At 45.6% G+C, this 14,698-nt stretch overlaps 1 protein-coding gene across 2 annotated transcripts in view; it reads right to left on the bottom strand.

Annotated features, from left to right (window-relative positions):
* Positions 1 to 13,125, bottom strand: part of CDH4 (cadherin 4) — a 422,865-nt gene extending 409,740 nt beyond the window's left edge. The window contains exons 1-2 of one of the 2 annotated variants that reach the window (XM_066199202.1): positions 12,996 to 13,125; positions 10,853 to 10,964 (exon numbers count right to left, since the gene is read on the bottom strand). In XM_066199202.1, coding sequence (XP_066055299.1) covers positions 10,853 to 10,964; positions 12,996 to 13,061 — 178 coding nt within the window. In that variant the 5' untranslated portion in view covers positions 13,062 to 13,125. Of the gene's footprint in view, positions 1 to 10,852; positions 10,965 to 11,059; positions 11,127 to 12,995 lie in introns of those variants that run through there. The other variant, XM_066199203.1, reaches the window with a different exon arrangement.
* Positions 13,126 to 14,698: the final 1,573 nt, after the last annotated feature.

The following is a 14,698-nucleotide window of genomic DNA, read 5'->3' as shown; positions in this document are numbered from 1 at the left end:
TCTCCTATTCAGTTATTTGAACAGGCATCTAGAGTTTAGCGTTCCAGAGATCACTGAACTTCTCCTGACGAGGGTCTCTTCTTGCAGCTTGAAAAGAGGATGGGGAAATCTTTGGGTGCAATCCAAACACTTTTTATAGCTGCAATGCTTGAATATTTCATCTCTCCAAATCTTGCCTTGACCTATAGTTTCTTCTTCATCCCATCAACCATACACATATTTTTCTTCATCCTCAACCTGTCCCTTCTGCCCACAGGAAAAGGAAAAATCCAAACAATATGAAAAATCTTTTTTTTTTTTTAATGTCATTTACCTACATTGCTTTAGCCTCTATAGAGGACCAAAAGGAAGAACCGAATCAATTGAAAAACATTCAGAAGCCCATAAAAAGGTAAAAAAGTGGAAATTTAATTTCCAAAATAATTCAGGCACAAAATAAAAATATTTAAGGTTTATGGAGATGAGCAAAACAGTTGCCTTTCATGTGTAATTGTGAAAACCTGTTTTGAAGGGAGCAAAGCAACCAGCCAGCAACATCAGGCTCCTAAAAGACAAGCAGCAGGGCCACAGGGTCTGAAACAATGACTTTTTCTGCCTCCCCAGGGAAGGATTTGCACTGGGAGCAAAATACTGGAAATTCTCTAGCCCAGCTCTTTTTCCCCTCTAAACTGAGATGCTCCAGAAGGTTTCAGCAGAGAGTGTCTCTTCCTCCAGCACGGGGAGCAGCAGGCATCTGCCTTTCTTCAGTTACCAAAACACACAGGCGTGATGGGCAAAATTAAAGAGAGACAGTAAAATATTTAAGTGTGGGCTAGGCCTCCTAAAAAGCTCTGTGAATAATACAGATCTATAAAAACAGGCAGTGCAACACCCAACAGGTTTGTGCAGGGTGAACACCTTGCTTTCCTCACCTTCCAACATGAGAAAATGGGAAATGGGAACACAGCAAAGGTGGAAATCCCCAGCCAGCACTGGAAACAGATTATACCAGAGTCCATACTCCACATCCAGATACAACACTGCTTTAGCTTTAATTTAATCCTGTTCTTTCAGCTCACACTGGGATTAGTAACAGCTCTGTCAATAAAAATGTCTCGTAAGGAGCAGACCTCCAGCATCCTGAGGACGGCCAAGCTGAACATTCTGTCCTGCAGCCTCACACACCTCTGGTCCAGCAGTTGAGTTGGGGCACAACTCAGTGGGCAGAGAACTCCAGCAGTCCTTCTCCTCCAACAGAAACAGCATTTTTATTGAAATTCCATCAACCTAGCCTAGGCTTTTAACCTGGAATGTCTCTAAAGGGTGAAAATTCGAAGGTCCTACCGTTTGTAATTCTCATAAAAGTCAGGAAAAGTACTGACAACTGAAAACATTTGGAACTGTGTTTCTACAGATCCCAACAGACGACATCAAGACATTAAAGGCTCTGTTCACCAGGCCACCATTCCAATTTTAGTTACTGAAATGACTTTACCCAGAGCATGTTTTAATGGTGCATTGTCAGAGCAGAAGGTTCTATCACATGGGCTCTGCCACAGCCTGTTTTGAACTGGGATTGTTCAATCCTTTACTAACAGAACAGATAAAGGAATGCAGCATATGCTTGTTACATCTGCAAACCCTACACAAGCAGGATGCAACTGCAACGCTGTTGGATGTCGAGCTCAGAACTCAAAGCAATCCAAACCAGTTAGATAAGGCTGGTGATAAAACAAAAATAAGATGTAATTCAACAGAAGAGGAGCAAGGTAACACGATTCAGCGGGATTAATCAACTACACATATAGAAAATGACTGGGTAGGTAGCAGTTCATCAAAAAACGATGTGGGAGGTTATACTGGATCACAAGCTGAACATGAGTCAACAGTATCATACTGCTAAGAAAAAAAGCAATCATCATATTAGATAAATCAAGTGGAGTAGTGCCTGCAAAACAGGCAAAGTAATATTCCCTGTCTGTTCAGCACTGTGAGACTTGGCTGGCAGCCTCACATCAACCTGGAGGATCATGTTATAAAAAAGACAAGGGCTCAGAGGAGGGAGCCAAGCACGACACACAAAAAGCAACAAAGGAGAGGTTCAGCCTGGAAAACCTGAAAAAGAAATATTTTCAATTGTGTTGGCTGAAGAAAAAAAAAATCAGCAACTGTTCAGTGTGTCCACGACAAATACAAAGAGGTTTAAACTGTATCAAGAGAGTGCCACTATAACTCAGAGGAAGGAAAGGGAAGCAATGTCATGTATTGGCTTTGGTCCCCACCAATGGATCTTCAAGCCCCCATCAGGGACAGACCTGTTACTGAGGAGCTGCTCATGCCCTGGGGAAGGAGTGTGAACTAAAAATCCTCCTGAGCTCCTCCAGCCCAGGTTCTCAGCCCAGGAAACACCAACACACAGGTCCAGGTGACACCACAAACAGCTCTTGGTGACACCAGTGAGACTGACAGAACTGTGGCATTTATACAGAGTTATCTGTTCATCTCCACGGACTATATTAGGAACAAACAGGTTATTAAATTTCATACTTTAAACTAGTCCTGACTTGCACTTTATCACCTGTAGCAATTTCTTTATTTTCCACCATCTTCCCAAGCTTGCATGTTTTTTTTACATATACCAATAATTCCAAAATGCTTTTCTTGCTACATGGTGAAGTAACAGACATTTGTTTCACTGACCTGCCTTTTATGATTCTCTAGACATGAACTGACAGAGTGAGTTGATACATAGCTCTGTATAGAACAACTCTTGTAATCTTGACTATTTATCTTTGGATAATTGCTATATTCATAATTATTTTAAAGACAATTTCGCTTAATAAGGATTGGAATTACTACCAGACAACTCATTGTAACAAAATTTCAGACTAAAAGTAATTTTTGTGACTAACCTCTGAACTGCTAGGAAATTGTGATTTATAATAGGCATAGTAATAGCCTTTAATGACTGCAGCGCTTCTGGGTATCGATGAAAACAGACTGGCTCATTTCAAAGCAGAAAAGGCATCTATTTTACTTTTTTCTCCTCCTTCATGGGTGGCCCATACATATCTTCAGGGTCCTTGGAGGAGCTTTGTGCGTTGCACAGAGTGGCTGCCATTACCACGCTCGTGTTAATGGGCTGCAGCTGATGTGAGCCCTGCGAGCAGCACAACCAGCACAGCACTGAGCTCTGCCGCTGGCTCTCTGTGACAGAACCCTGGCAAATGGGGAGCAACAGGGGGAGCAGAGTAGCGAGGGCACGAGAAAAAAAAAAAAAAAAAGAAAAAAAAGAAAAAAATTAGAATTTTTCACTGGAAGGGAGCAGGGAAGGGGAATGTGGATGGTGCAGCCCGGGGTGATGGGGCAGCGAGCGCAGCTGAGTGTTCCCAGTGACAGTGCCGCCCATATGCCAGAGCATTTGCCACTTCCCGCTCCCTCTGTGCAACTGCAATCCAAAATTAACAAATAAATTAGGGGTAATGAATATAAACAAGAAAAATCGCAGGCCTGTGGCAAAGAGAGATCTTGTTCAGCCCCAGCGTTTTTCACTTCGCAGAAAACTTGTTTAGGAAACAAACATCCTCCTGAAAGAAGCGAAGTAGCTGGTTATAAGACAAATATTTTGGGTTAAACAGTAATGTTTACGGCATGTTCTCTTTCATTCCATTAAAAATAAAGAGGAAGCTGAGTGCTTTTTCAATGTAACAGTTCCTTATGCCAGGAGACAAACAATGCCCAGGTTAAGTCTGGACATTAATGGAAGCAAACAGCTGAATGCCGGTCCCTGGCGTTTCAATTATTCCCTCTTCAGAGGTTGTGCTTCCAAGAAATTAAAGGAGCACAATTTCCCAGTACAGATCATGTTTTGCAGGCTGTTGCAATGTTTTTATTTAAAGCTGTGGGATTTGCATCTGAAGAAAAGCTCAGTTCATCCCTGCGTCTTTTCATCTGCTCACCTGCAAAGTGTTTCCCAGGGTCAGAGCCCAGTGCAGGCTGCAGAGCTGCTTGTCCAACCCCTGCTCAGCACAGGGACAGCTAAAGCAGGTGGGTTCCAAGTAACTCCAAGAACAGAGACTTCATGGCATCTCTGAGGAACCTCCTCCAGCATCTGACAACCCTCATGCTGAAAGTTTCTTACCACATTTAAGTGCAACGTCCTGCATTTCAGCGTTAGCGCCCATCTACTTCTGCCCTTCCTCTGTGCACCTCATCTCAACGCACTCTCACAAGGAATTTATACACAATTATAAAGTCTTCTCTTCTCCAGGCTGAACAGTCCCAGCACTGTCAGCTTCTCCTTTCAGAAATACTAAAATAAATATGAAAACAAAATGTCTAAAAAAATAGATATTTTTTACTGAGCACTAAGAAAACCCTGCCACGGCAGGGCTGGCCAAGGACACCTCTGGGTTCTACCTGGAAAAGCAACCCTGGGGGTCATGTAGGCACCAAAAGGAAAACAGAATGTGAAGCCAAATCCTCTTCAGAATCTTTGGCTAGGGCACAAAAGGTTTACACGCACAAAAAGGGACACAGATCGATTCCACTGAGCCTGCAGAGATTCCTCCTGCAGTGCTCCACATCAGGATCCTGGGGAAATCTGTCTGGAATCAGCCACAGGTTCATCCCAGCCCCCCTGTCAAACCACTCAAAGCTGGAGTTCCCAGAGGCAGGCACCGGTCTTTGCTTTTCAACCACCACTTTCTGGCCTCAGTTCTTACTATTTCCATCTGTCTGAAAATGAAAAAATTCCACTTGATACAGCACTGGCCCTAATTCTGAATATACCACTGACCTCAAATGAAACAGAAACTCCCTTCTTTCCCTGTGTTACTCAAATTCATTCTGTGAGAAACATTAAGCAGCAGATTTCCAATGAAATCCTATCCTCTGTAGTTTTAATCTCTTCTTGGCCTTCAAATAAGACTTTTAAGTATTATCTATATTGCTAAAATATTCTATGAGCTGTGCACATGGCCCATGCTGCTGTGGAACCAAGTACTTCCCCAGCTTGAGTTTGCAATGAAATAAACTCCCTCTAAAAAAAACATGAGACTCATTTCCAGGGTAGAAATTAAGACAGAAGGAGGCCTGCACATAAATATCAATGAAATTAGGCAATGAGAACTGGCATTAGGTCAATGAAAATTAGGCAAGAAAATATTTCACTGCTAGAATAAATAAGTTTCAATTGCCACATGCAAAAACCGTAATTTCCAGAATGCTTTCAGCATCTGCTCTGTGAGATCAGAGCTCATGAGCTCTGTCAGTGATAGTCAATTCCTGTACAAAGAACTGACTTTAACATTTCCCAACCTTAAAAGACCTAAAATGATCAGCTTAGTGCTCAAAACAACAGGTATTTCACAATAAATAACCAATTGATACTGTCCCAGACACAGTTTATTTCCTAAAAGCCTAAGAATAAATAAAGAAATGAATAAATTATTCAACAGAAATTGTTGTTTCATCTTCTTCCTTAATACCTATTTAGAATGCCTAATTTGAAACAGCACAATTCTCTAACGGACAAATCCCTGAAAAAAAGAGAGAAGCTTCAATTCTGTTGTTGGAGAAGCAGATTTATTCAGATATAAATCAGTTAACTCCCCAGAATGCAGAAAAATGTAATTTTGCTTGGGTTTGAAGAAATTTGGTTCAAAGCTCTGAACTAGAAAGCAATATATACAGTTATTAAACAGTGTAAGGGGATTAACTCTACAGAGTGTTATTGACTACTCCAGTCTCATTAACTGCAATTTTATTTAGATAAAAACGTCATCTTAAACATCATTTTTGTGTCAGAAGTTAGATCTGAAGAACAACATTAAAAATACATAGGCATCAGCAGCTCCCCGATCTGCAGCAGCTCTTTCTGGGGTCTCCCCTGGAACTCGTGATGGAAATTACGGTTTTGATTTGCAGCGTGCCCATCACAAGAAACTGCTTTTAAAAGGAGCTGTCCTGCAGAATGCGAGAAGTGCTTTGTGAGAGGCAGCTTCACTGGAGCTTGTACAGGCTGAACACAGAGAGCTGGTGCCTGTCTGCCCCTCTTTCCCCCAAGGAAGGAATGAAGAAAGGTGAGGGTAAGAGTTCCGGGTTCCCGGTGGATGCTCTCCTACTTTCAGATTTTATTAGGGAACTGTGAAGCTAATTACGTGTTCAGTAACTTCAGTGACTGCTTTTCATGCAGAATCACAGACCAGAAAATAATGAAAACACGAATGGAAAAGCCTCCCTGCTTTTTTTCAACTCTGAGCAGCTTGGAGAAGGCACTGGCTGTTCCAGGAGGCTGCAGCAAGCACCAAGCAACCCTAAGAGGTGCTCAACAACCACACCAAACACCAGAACAAATCCCAACATTCCTCGGGCTCCTCCCTTTCCAAAAGCACCGGTAGGACACACCAGAGGGCATCTGGAAGACACAGGGCAGGGAAGCCTCAAACATCCACCCACTCTCTTCAGAGACACACTGTGACCTGCCTGTGGGAACCAAGCTCCTGCCAAAACTGACAGCAAATGGGGCCCTGGGGATCTTCTGGACTCTAAAGCCAGGAAAAGCGGGAAGCCTACACCACCTACAGTATTCTCCACTATCCCAGGGAGATTGTGGATGCTGGGGTTCTGCGGTCTATGCAATCAGTATTTTCTAAACAGTATTCACAGCCAGTTTTAATATCGGATGTGGCGAGGGCTAATAAGGATGGAGATTTTGAAATCTCAGTGGAGTGAACAAGAAGTTTTTGACCATGAAGAACATCCTACTTCTAAAAGTCACAAGGAATGATCTCCATAGTGAATTTTTAATTACAAAAAAAAAAAAAGAGGCATTCCAACAAAGCTTTTATGTATTTTGTTTTAAACCAAAAATCATGCTAGTAAAAAATCCTAGAATGGAAGCAATTACATTTCTATGCATTTGCATGAGCTTGGCTACCTTTGGTTTCACACACTTGCATAGAGCAGAATATGCTGGCAGAGTTTATTCATCTCCCCATATGAAAATAAACTGTGCTGCCACGCACTTGTCCCCAAACGTGGCTGCCCACACAAGAGAAGTTCCCCTGCTCCATCAGCACAGGCACTGCTCGGGGTGGGCAAAGAAACACCAATCCCTGCAGATGAAGGGATGCACAGAAAACACAAACAAAGTGGCTGTAGCTCTCATCTGCCCGTGTTGTCTGTTGTGAGTTGTTTTGTTTAGGTGTGTTTGAGAGGTGCTGGAGCCACACTGGAGCAATCATGCATTCAACACCCTGATGTCATTCGCCCTGCTCCCAAGTCCCCACAGCCCCACAGAGTGCCAACTCAACACGAACTTTTTAATTTCGAAAAAAGTCTTTTTTTAATTAATTATAATCGTAAAAAGCACTACAAAAAAATTAAAGAGGGCATAAAGCCAATAGCAGGAGTATCATACCGCACACCACTCTCAGAATCCTACTCCTCCTTTCCCTCCTTCCCCAAGAGGCCGCCGGTCTTCATCACTCCCAAACACTGAGTTCACATCAGGAGTCAGATCCCCTGGGACATCGCTGAAGTGCTTCAGTGCAGCCCCACATGTCCCTGCTCCCCACCTCTCAGCACCGATGCTCTCACCGTGTTAAGTTAACATGAATAATTAACAAAGAGGAAAAGATCCCCGTGCCGCAATTGCCCTCTGCCATGCTGCACACATGGAGATCTTTCCCTTAGGCTAAAGGAGAAAATACTTAAGGAAGCTATCTTAAACATTATCATGCATCAGTGATCAAGACTAAGTTTATTATCCTGCAAACAAAAACAAAGACAAAAAAGTATAACAGATTACACACCAGTAGCTTTCATTAAGAGAAGCAGTGATGGCATTTCTGAGGAAGGCACTGGCTTCACAAATCACCTCAGCGACCACCCCATCACCAGGCCACAGTGTTGGCAGTGATGTGCAGCGTGTGGCATTTGTGGCACTACTGGGGAAAACTATTTTAAGTCTAATTAACATGAAATTTTTAGAATGCAGATGCTTTTCATTTATACATAAAACAAAATGCCGTGACATTTCTCCCATCCATTTATCATAAACAAGTTAATTACTGTGTAACAAATAGCTCCTGCTAGAATCTGTGTGTTTTGAGCATGTTAGAGAGCTGACTCAGGCAAATAAGATGAACCACAAAGTAGTAGCTAATAGCTTACGGCATACTTATAATAAAACAATGACTCTGTAAAAGCTCTTGTTGTCAAATTAAGGCTAAGCTATTTCCATTGGAATAAACCAATTATAAGCAGTCATTTTCTGTTTAACTTGATTCAAACCTAGAATACTATCAACACTTTCATTTTGATGCATTCATAACAGTGCATACATTTCAGAGCTGGATATTGCAAAGCTTAAAAGGGAAACGTTGGGTTTATTTATTGCCACAGAGCTCATCCCAAAGCATGGAACATCCAAACTTCCCCATGGTGTGGAGGAATTTCACCACCATGCTGAGGTCTGCACGCTCCCTGATTTCTCATGGATAAACCCTTAGGGATAAAATCCCAGGACTGCCCACCTCTCCTTCCTAAGGACAAGGTGAGCATTATCCATAAAAACCTCATGTTTGCTCCGTGAAATCCCCCGAGAGCCATCCAAGCTGCAGACACGCTTTTTTCCACCCCCAAGATTCCATGAAAGCACTGACAGGTGAATTTCTGCCTACTTTACTTTTTTTTTTTTTTTTTTTTTTTAAATTCAGGCAAACAGTCCCATTTGGCCTGCAGATGAATTACTGAATGCTGATGAATAAGATGGTGGTAGCTGGCAGCAGAGCTTTGCGTGGTAAGATGGTGTGAAATAGTACATATGTCAATCTATCAAACATGATAATGTAAGCAATCTGAACCCATTTTTGGTCTGAACTATTGTACAATACTTCACCCAGATGGAAGAAAAGAGATAAACATTTTATGCTTCAGACACATCAAGTGCTAGGAAGTAAAATTAAACCTAAACTGGAAAACTACCAATTTTACATGCTAGAGTATATATAAAGAACAACACAAGCATGAAGAAGAATTTTCTCGCCCATTATTGTATAAATTAATTAGATATATTTGCTTCATATGATAAACAACAGCATGTATTTGACTGTAGATTAAAAGGTGCAAAGATGATAGTTTACTTATTAGCAAACACAGCACTTGCACTTTTTTTTCCTTTCTCCTTTTGTTGAGAAAATGCTTTTAAATCATGGAACCTGTGACAATGTTATCAAGACATGAATCTCACAAGTGGGGCATGGATACATAATGTCCCCAGGGTGAGTTCAGCCCTAAATCAGAGGCAGGTTTGCCATGACTAATGTAAAGCTACAACTGGTCCCTAAAGGATAAAATCAAATAGAAATATATTTTCATTCAAATCAACTTGACAGTGTGTGTAAATATAATTTCATATTTAAAAATTATCAGTTAAACCAGAAATGAAATGACAGCCACTGTGCTGTTTTGAAAGTCACAGCCATCTAATGCCTCTGAACAGACCCTTCTGCTCCATCCCTGTTGTCCACCTCCATAAACACAGCACAATTTATCAAGCACTAAACTGCAAAAAACCACTCTTCTGAGCAAATATATTTACAACACAGCTTTCTACAGTACTCAGAGAACATTTTTTATCAAATAATTTGCAAAGCTAAAAGAGCATGAAATCTACTCAGTTTCCAGACTGACCTGTAAAGCTGCCTTTACATTTGGGAAAAATTGCTACAAAGTGTGTAAACTATTGTATTTGGTCTCTTTAGGGTTGCATAATCTTGAGCTTGTCCATTTCAATTCTCTCTTTGGTTACCCTTCAAACTAAAAATAAACTCCCCAAGGTCTACTAATTAATGCCAGGCCAGTCAAGAGAATTCCTGAACAGCAACACTAAGACAACTGGGCACTGAAACAAAAGTGATTGCCAGCTCCTGCAGAGCAAAAATGTCCAGTCTTGGATTCTGCTGAAGCCAGAGAGAACACTGACAACTCTCCCTCTCTTCTGAGAAAAATCAAAGTAACGGAGCAGGTGTTTGCTCTGGAGGAAGACAGAAATCCCAGTTTTCTGGCAGAGAGACATGCATGTGAGCAAAATGTACCCAGGAAAACACTGTAAAGGGTTTACAAAGCCTTGAGTAGAGCATCAAGTCCTGATGTGCTCCCCAACTTCCTGGATTGCTGGGGGGTCGGATGGGATTCCGATCTTCAAAAATTCTCTTGGAATAAAGTATTTTTCTGTGCCATGCAAATATTATAGAGTTTAATTATTATTAACTTGAAAAGGAGATCGATCAATACACAGGATAATCTACTGTTATTTGGATTACGAAGACATCTTAGAGTTTACCATCACAAAAGTGGTTATAATCCTGCAATTACTATAAAGCTAATTGGTAGTTTCTTTTCGCCTGTGTTTTCATGTTGTCAGTGGGGCAGTAATGAAAATGAATGCCACATTTGTGAACAGAATGTCTGTAGGCTTGTTTACCACATTTCCAACAACAACGTCTGCTTTATCATCCATTTCAAAGCAGAGATAATTTAGGGATCTTTGAATTTCATACATAAAAATACTCTCTAAAATATCAGATGCAGAGTTCCTTCAGACAGGGTGGGAGTGGGAGACTCAAGAGTGAAGTGATGACCTCGCACAACGTAACAAACAATCCACCTGAAGCAGACAGCCCGCGGACCTGGGATGATTCATCTGTATTCAAAACTGTGCTCAGGTAAACCACTTAGTGCTTCATCCTCCTACAAACATAATTCTGCAGACAATTTCACCATCAAAACCAGCATCTTTAAGCCTCCTTTCACCTCCTGAAAATACAGTTATTGCAGAAGCTATTAAGCTTTTCATTCCACTTACCTTTGAGCAACTTCTGCCCTTCCATGATGTTCTGGGAGATGAATGCTGTGTAGTCTTGTTCTGAGAAGCCAGGCTTGCATGTGGGTCTAACTGTAAGATCCCCATTGTGTGCCTGCAAAAGCAAAACAAGGAAAATGCTCACCATGACTTCTGTCATTTGGGAAAAAGCTTTGCACCCAGCGATGGCATGTTTAGGCATGAGCAAACCTGAACAGTGAAGCAGTGTGCAAGTAGAAGTTGCTTGTGTTAAGAGTGCCTATCTGCTGGAGTGGATCCATACTGTAGCTGCAAAAAAATAAAATGGGCCAGCAATAGTTGCCTGACTACAAGAGAGCATTGTTTGTAGGAAGACTGGAATACTGGGCACTGTCAGAGAGGGGAGGAAACAAAGAGCAGCAATTCATCAAGGCGCTGTGCTCGAACTGGAGACACGCAAAGGCCTGATGCTGCAACATCCAAACCACCGAGGTTTGCTACTGAGAAACCGGGCAGACCCCAGCATGGCAGGGGGAGAAACACAGGAGCCTGCCACCAGGTGAGGACACCCTTCCTTCCCCTTCACTCCTGCAGCAGCATCCCAGGCTCTGCCTGCTGCTGCCTCTGGGACCCTCCAGGTTCTGCTCTTGCCCCAGCGGTGGGAAGGGACAGAGGGGATCCCAATTAAAAATGGAACTATGCACAGAATCGGGCACAGCATGCCAGCACCCAGAGGGAAGCAGCCAACGAAATACTCAGCTCCAAGTTTCGACTGAGCAGAGGATCCAGCCCCCGCCACAGGGACAGGACAGTCCAGTCAACAGCAGCCCAGGCTCCTCAGGATTCCCCGGCAGGGAAGGTCCCAGACCCCAGCTCCAAAGGAACTCGCTGACAGCACACAAGCCCGTGATTTATGCGGAGCGAGTGCCAGGTGATTTACGCACTAACAAGTGCTGGTGGCAGGGGATTTCTAACGCGCCCGGGCTGTCGGCAGAGCCAGCCAGAGCATCGCTTAGCGATGCTGGCGGCACCTCCGCCGCCTCCAGACCCGGCAGCGCCGGCTGAAGCCGGGGGACCGGGAGCGGCGCTTCCCCGGCAAAGTGCAACTCCGGGCGTGCACCTGCCTCCCCGGGGGAGCATCGCAGCCCCCCGGGCCCCCCAAACACTCCCGCATGCAGACAGCGATGCATTAGAGAGGCAGAAGGGAAGAGGAGAGAAGGGTCCTTTCGGATGCGCTTAGTAAGCGGAACACAAGCCAACGTACTCGGCTTAAAATCACGCTGGGCAGACGGATGCCAGCTACTGCATGGGAAGCGCAAGGAAGCGGCGGCTCCGTTGGACTCTGACCGCGGCTGGCAAGCCATTAGGAAACGTTTCAAAGGGTCTCACCGAGGATAGCGGGCTTTGGATCTGAAATCGCCCCATTATCAGAGCGGTGCTCGCTAGATCAGAGCGCATCGGGGCTATTCCTGAGCACTCAGCAGCCTCCACAAGGCTCGGGACATCCTCACGGATTCAACTTGGCACCGGGCGATCGAGGCAGAAAAATAAGCGGCTCTTGTTCCCGCAGCCAGCCCAGCCCGAAACCCAGCAGCCGCCCGGCTCGCTCTGTAACACTGCAGCCACGCGTTCAGGCGCTTGTTGATGCTCTACAGAAATCATTCAATTTCAGGGGGCGTGGGAATAAAACCCTAAAAAATCCCAAACTTTTCACAGCATCACCCTGCCATCACGATCCGGGCCCGCTCGGTGGGTTTGCGGGCTTGTAAAAATAAAAGTTAGCGGCTGCAGCGCGGCGCGGGCGGAGCGGGGCTCGGCGCGGAGCGGCCGCGGGGGCTCCGCGGGGCTCGGAGCGGCTCCGCGCCGGGACGCGCCGCTGCCCCCGAAGTTTCTCCGGCGAGGCGCAGCTCGGAGGGCAACTTGCGCCGGCACCGCGGCGGCTCAGAAGAAAAATAGAACAATTAAAAACTGCACAGCGACCATTCGATTTTTTAAAAAGGGGGAGGGGGGGGGGGGAAGGCGAACCGGCGGAGCGGCAGCGGCAGGAGCGCCGCGCACCCACCACTATCATCATCACAACCCCGGAGCCCGAAGTTGCCGCGGCGGGCGCGGAGGAGCCGCGGCGGGGATGGCTCCTCGCCCCGCTTCCCCGGGGCGCCCCACTTACCGCCGCCGAGCCCCAGACGGGCAGGAGGAGCAGCAGCAGCAGCCGCCGCCTCGGGCCGGCCCTCATGTCGGCGGCGGGCGGAGCGGTGCGGAGCGCACAGCGGAGCCGGCCGGGTCCCGCAGCCGCTCCGGGCTGCAGGTGAAGCGCCCGCCGCGCGCCGCCGCCGCGCCCCGCCCCGCGCGCGCGGGCACGCGCCGCTTAAAGCGACAGGCGCCGCCCCGCCGCGGGGGGAGCGGGAGCGCGGGGGATGGAGGTGATGGTGATGATGGTGGTGGTGGTGATGGTGGTGATGATGGTGCTGGTGGTGATGGTGATGGTGGTGATGATGGTGCTGGTGGTGATGGTGGTGGTGGTGATGTTGGTGATGGCGATGTTGGTGATGGTGGTGATGATGGTGATGGTGGTGATGGTGGTGGTGGTGATGGTGATGATGGTGATGGTGGTGATGGTGGTGATGGTGGTGATGGTGGTGATGGTGGTGATGATGGTGGTGGTGATGGTGATGTTGGTGATGGTGATGTTGGTGATGGTGATGATGGTGATGGTGGTGATGATGGTGCTGGTTGTAGTGGTGGTGATGGTGATGATGTCTTGAGTTTCAGCTTTCATGTTTTTCAGATTCTGGGCTGCCTAGGGGTGTAGATCTGAGCCTCATATTAAGTGCTGGTGAGCTCTCTTCACAGAGCAGGGAGACAAAACAAATCCTTTTCCCCCAGAAGACCAAGGACAATTTTCAGGCCCAAAAGCACAAACAACGGTGGGCTGAAGAGAGAAAACAAGAAGGATGGGACCTCAGAACTTGAAGCTGCAATTGGACAACTAAACCCCAATATGCAAATGGACCAAAACTTATGAAAGTGTAAGACCTCGTGACCAGTCATCCATTTTGTGACCATTTTGGGTCCACCTTGGGTGTAGTCCTGGCCAGGCTCTTGTCCTTCCCAAGGTGGATCCTAGAGGCCTTTCAATAAATATCTACTTTATTCTCTAGCTCTGTCCGGTCTCTGTTTCAGGTCAGCCTTCCCAAGGTATCAATGGTGGTGATGATGATGATGATGGTGATGGTGGTGGAGGGAGAGATGGTTTCAGTTGTGCTTCCACTTCCTCTCTCAGTGCCCTGCCAAGCTCCATGACCCACGGGAGCCTTGTCTGTCCAAAGAAGAAACCTACATGTCCAAATTGTCTCGAAGAGCTGCTGTGCTTGTGGGAAGGAACCCCAAAGCAACCAGGGCATGCAGAGATGATGGAGGGAGATCATGGAGCCATCAGGGCTCACGTCTTTAGGGCTGGTCAGAGCACGGGGCTGATGATGCCAAGGTTGTGGGCTGATCACCGCCGTTCCCTTAAGAGTTGGATTTGAAGATCTTCAGTGCCCCTTCCAGATAAGATTCAGTGATTCCCTGGGCATCAAGTCCAGCCATCAACCCCCAAAACAGCACCGAGCACCAGATCAGACACCTCTGAAACACTTCCAGAGATGGTGATTCCACCACCTCCCTGGGCTATTGTTCCAATGCCTGACCACCATAACAGTGAAAACTTTTTCTGGCATAGAATCTCAACCTCCCCTGTGTCAATTTAAGGTCATTTCCTTTAGCCCTCTTTACATGCGCTCACAAGGGAACAAGCAGCATATCCAGGGGAAAATTAACACAGCCCTGGAAAGATGTGCTCAGTGGGCTAAAAGCTAACATGCTCAGGTG

This window comes from Chamaea fasciata, unplaced genomic scaffold (genome assembly GCF_029207755.1).
Source record: "Chamaea fasciata isolate MVZ Bird 193981 ecotype frontalis unplaced genomic scaffold, bChaFas1.0.hap1 SCAF_17, whole genome shotgun sequence".
In the NCBI taxonomy this organism is placed as follows: Eukaryota; Metazoa; Chordata; class Aves; order Passeriformes; family Sylviidae; genus Chamaea; species Chamaea fasciata.
This window is presented reverse-complemented; position numbering and strand designations above follow the sequence as displayed.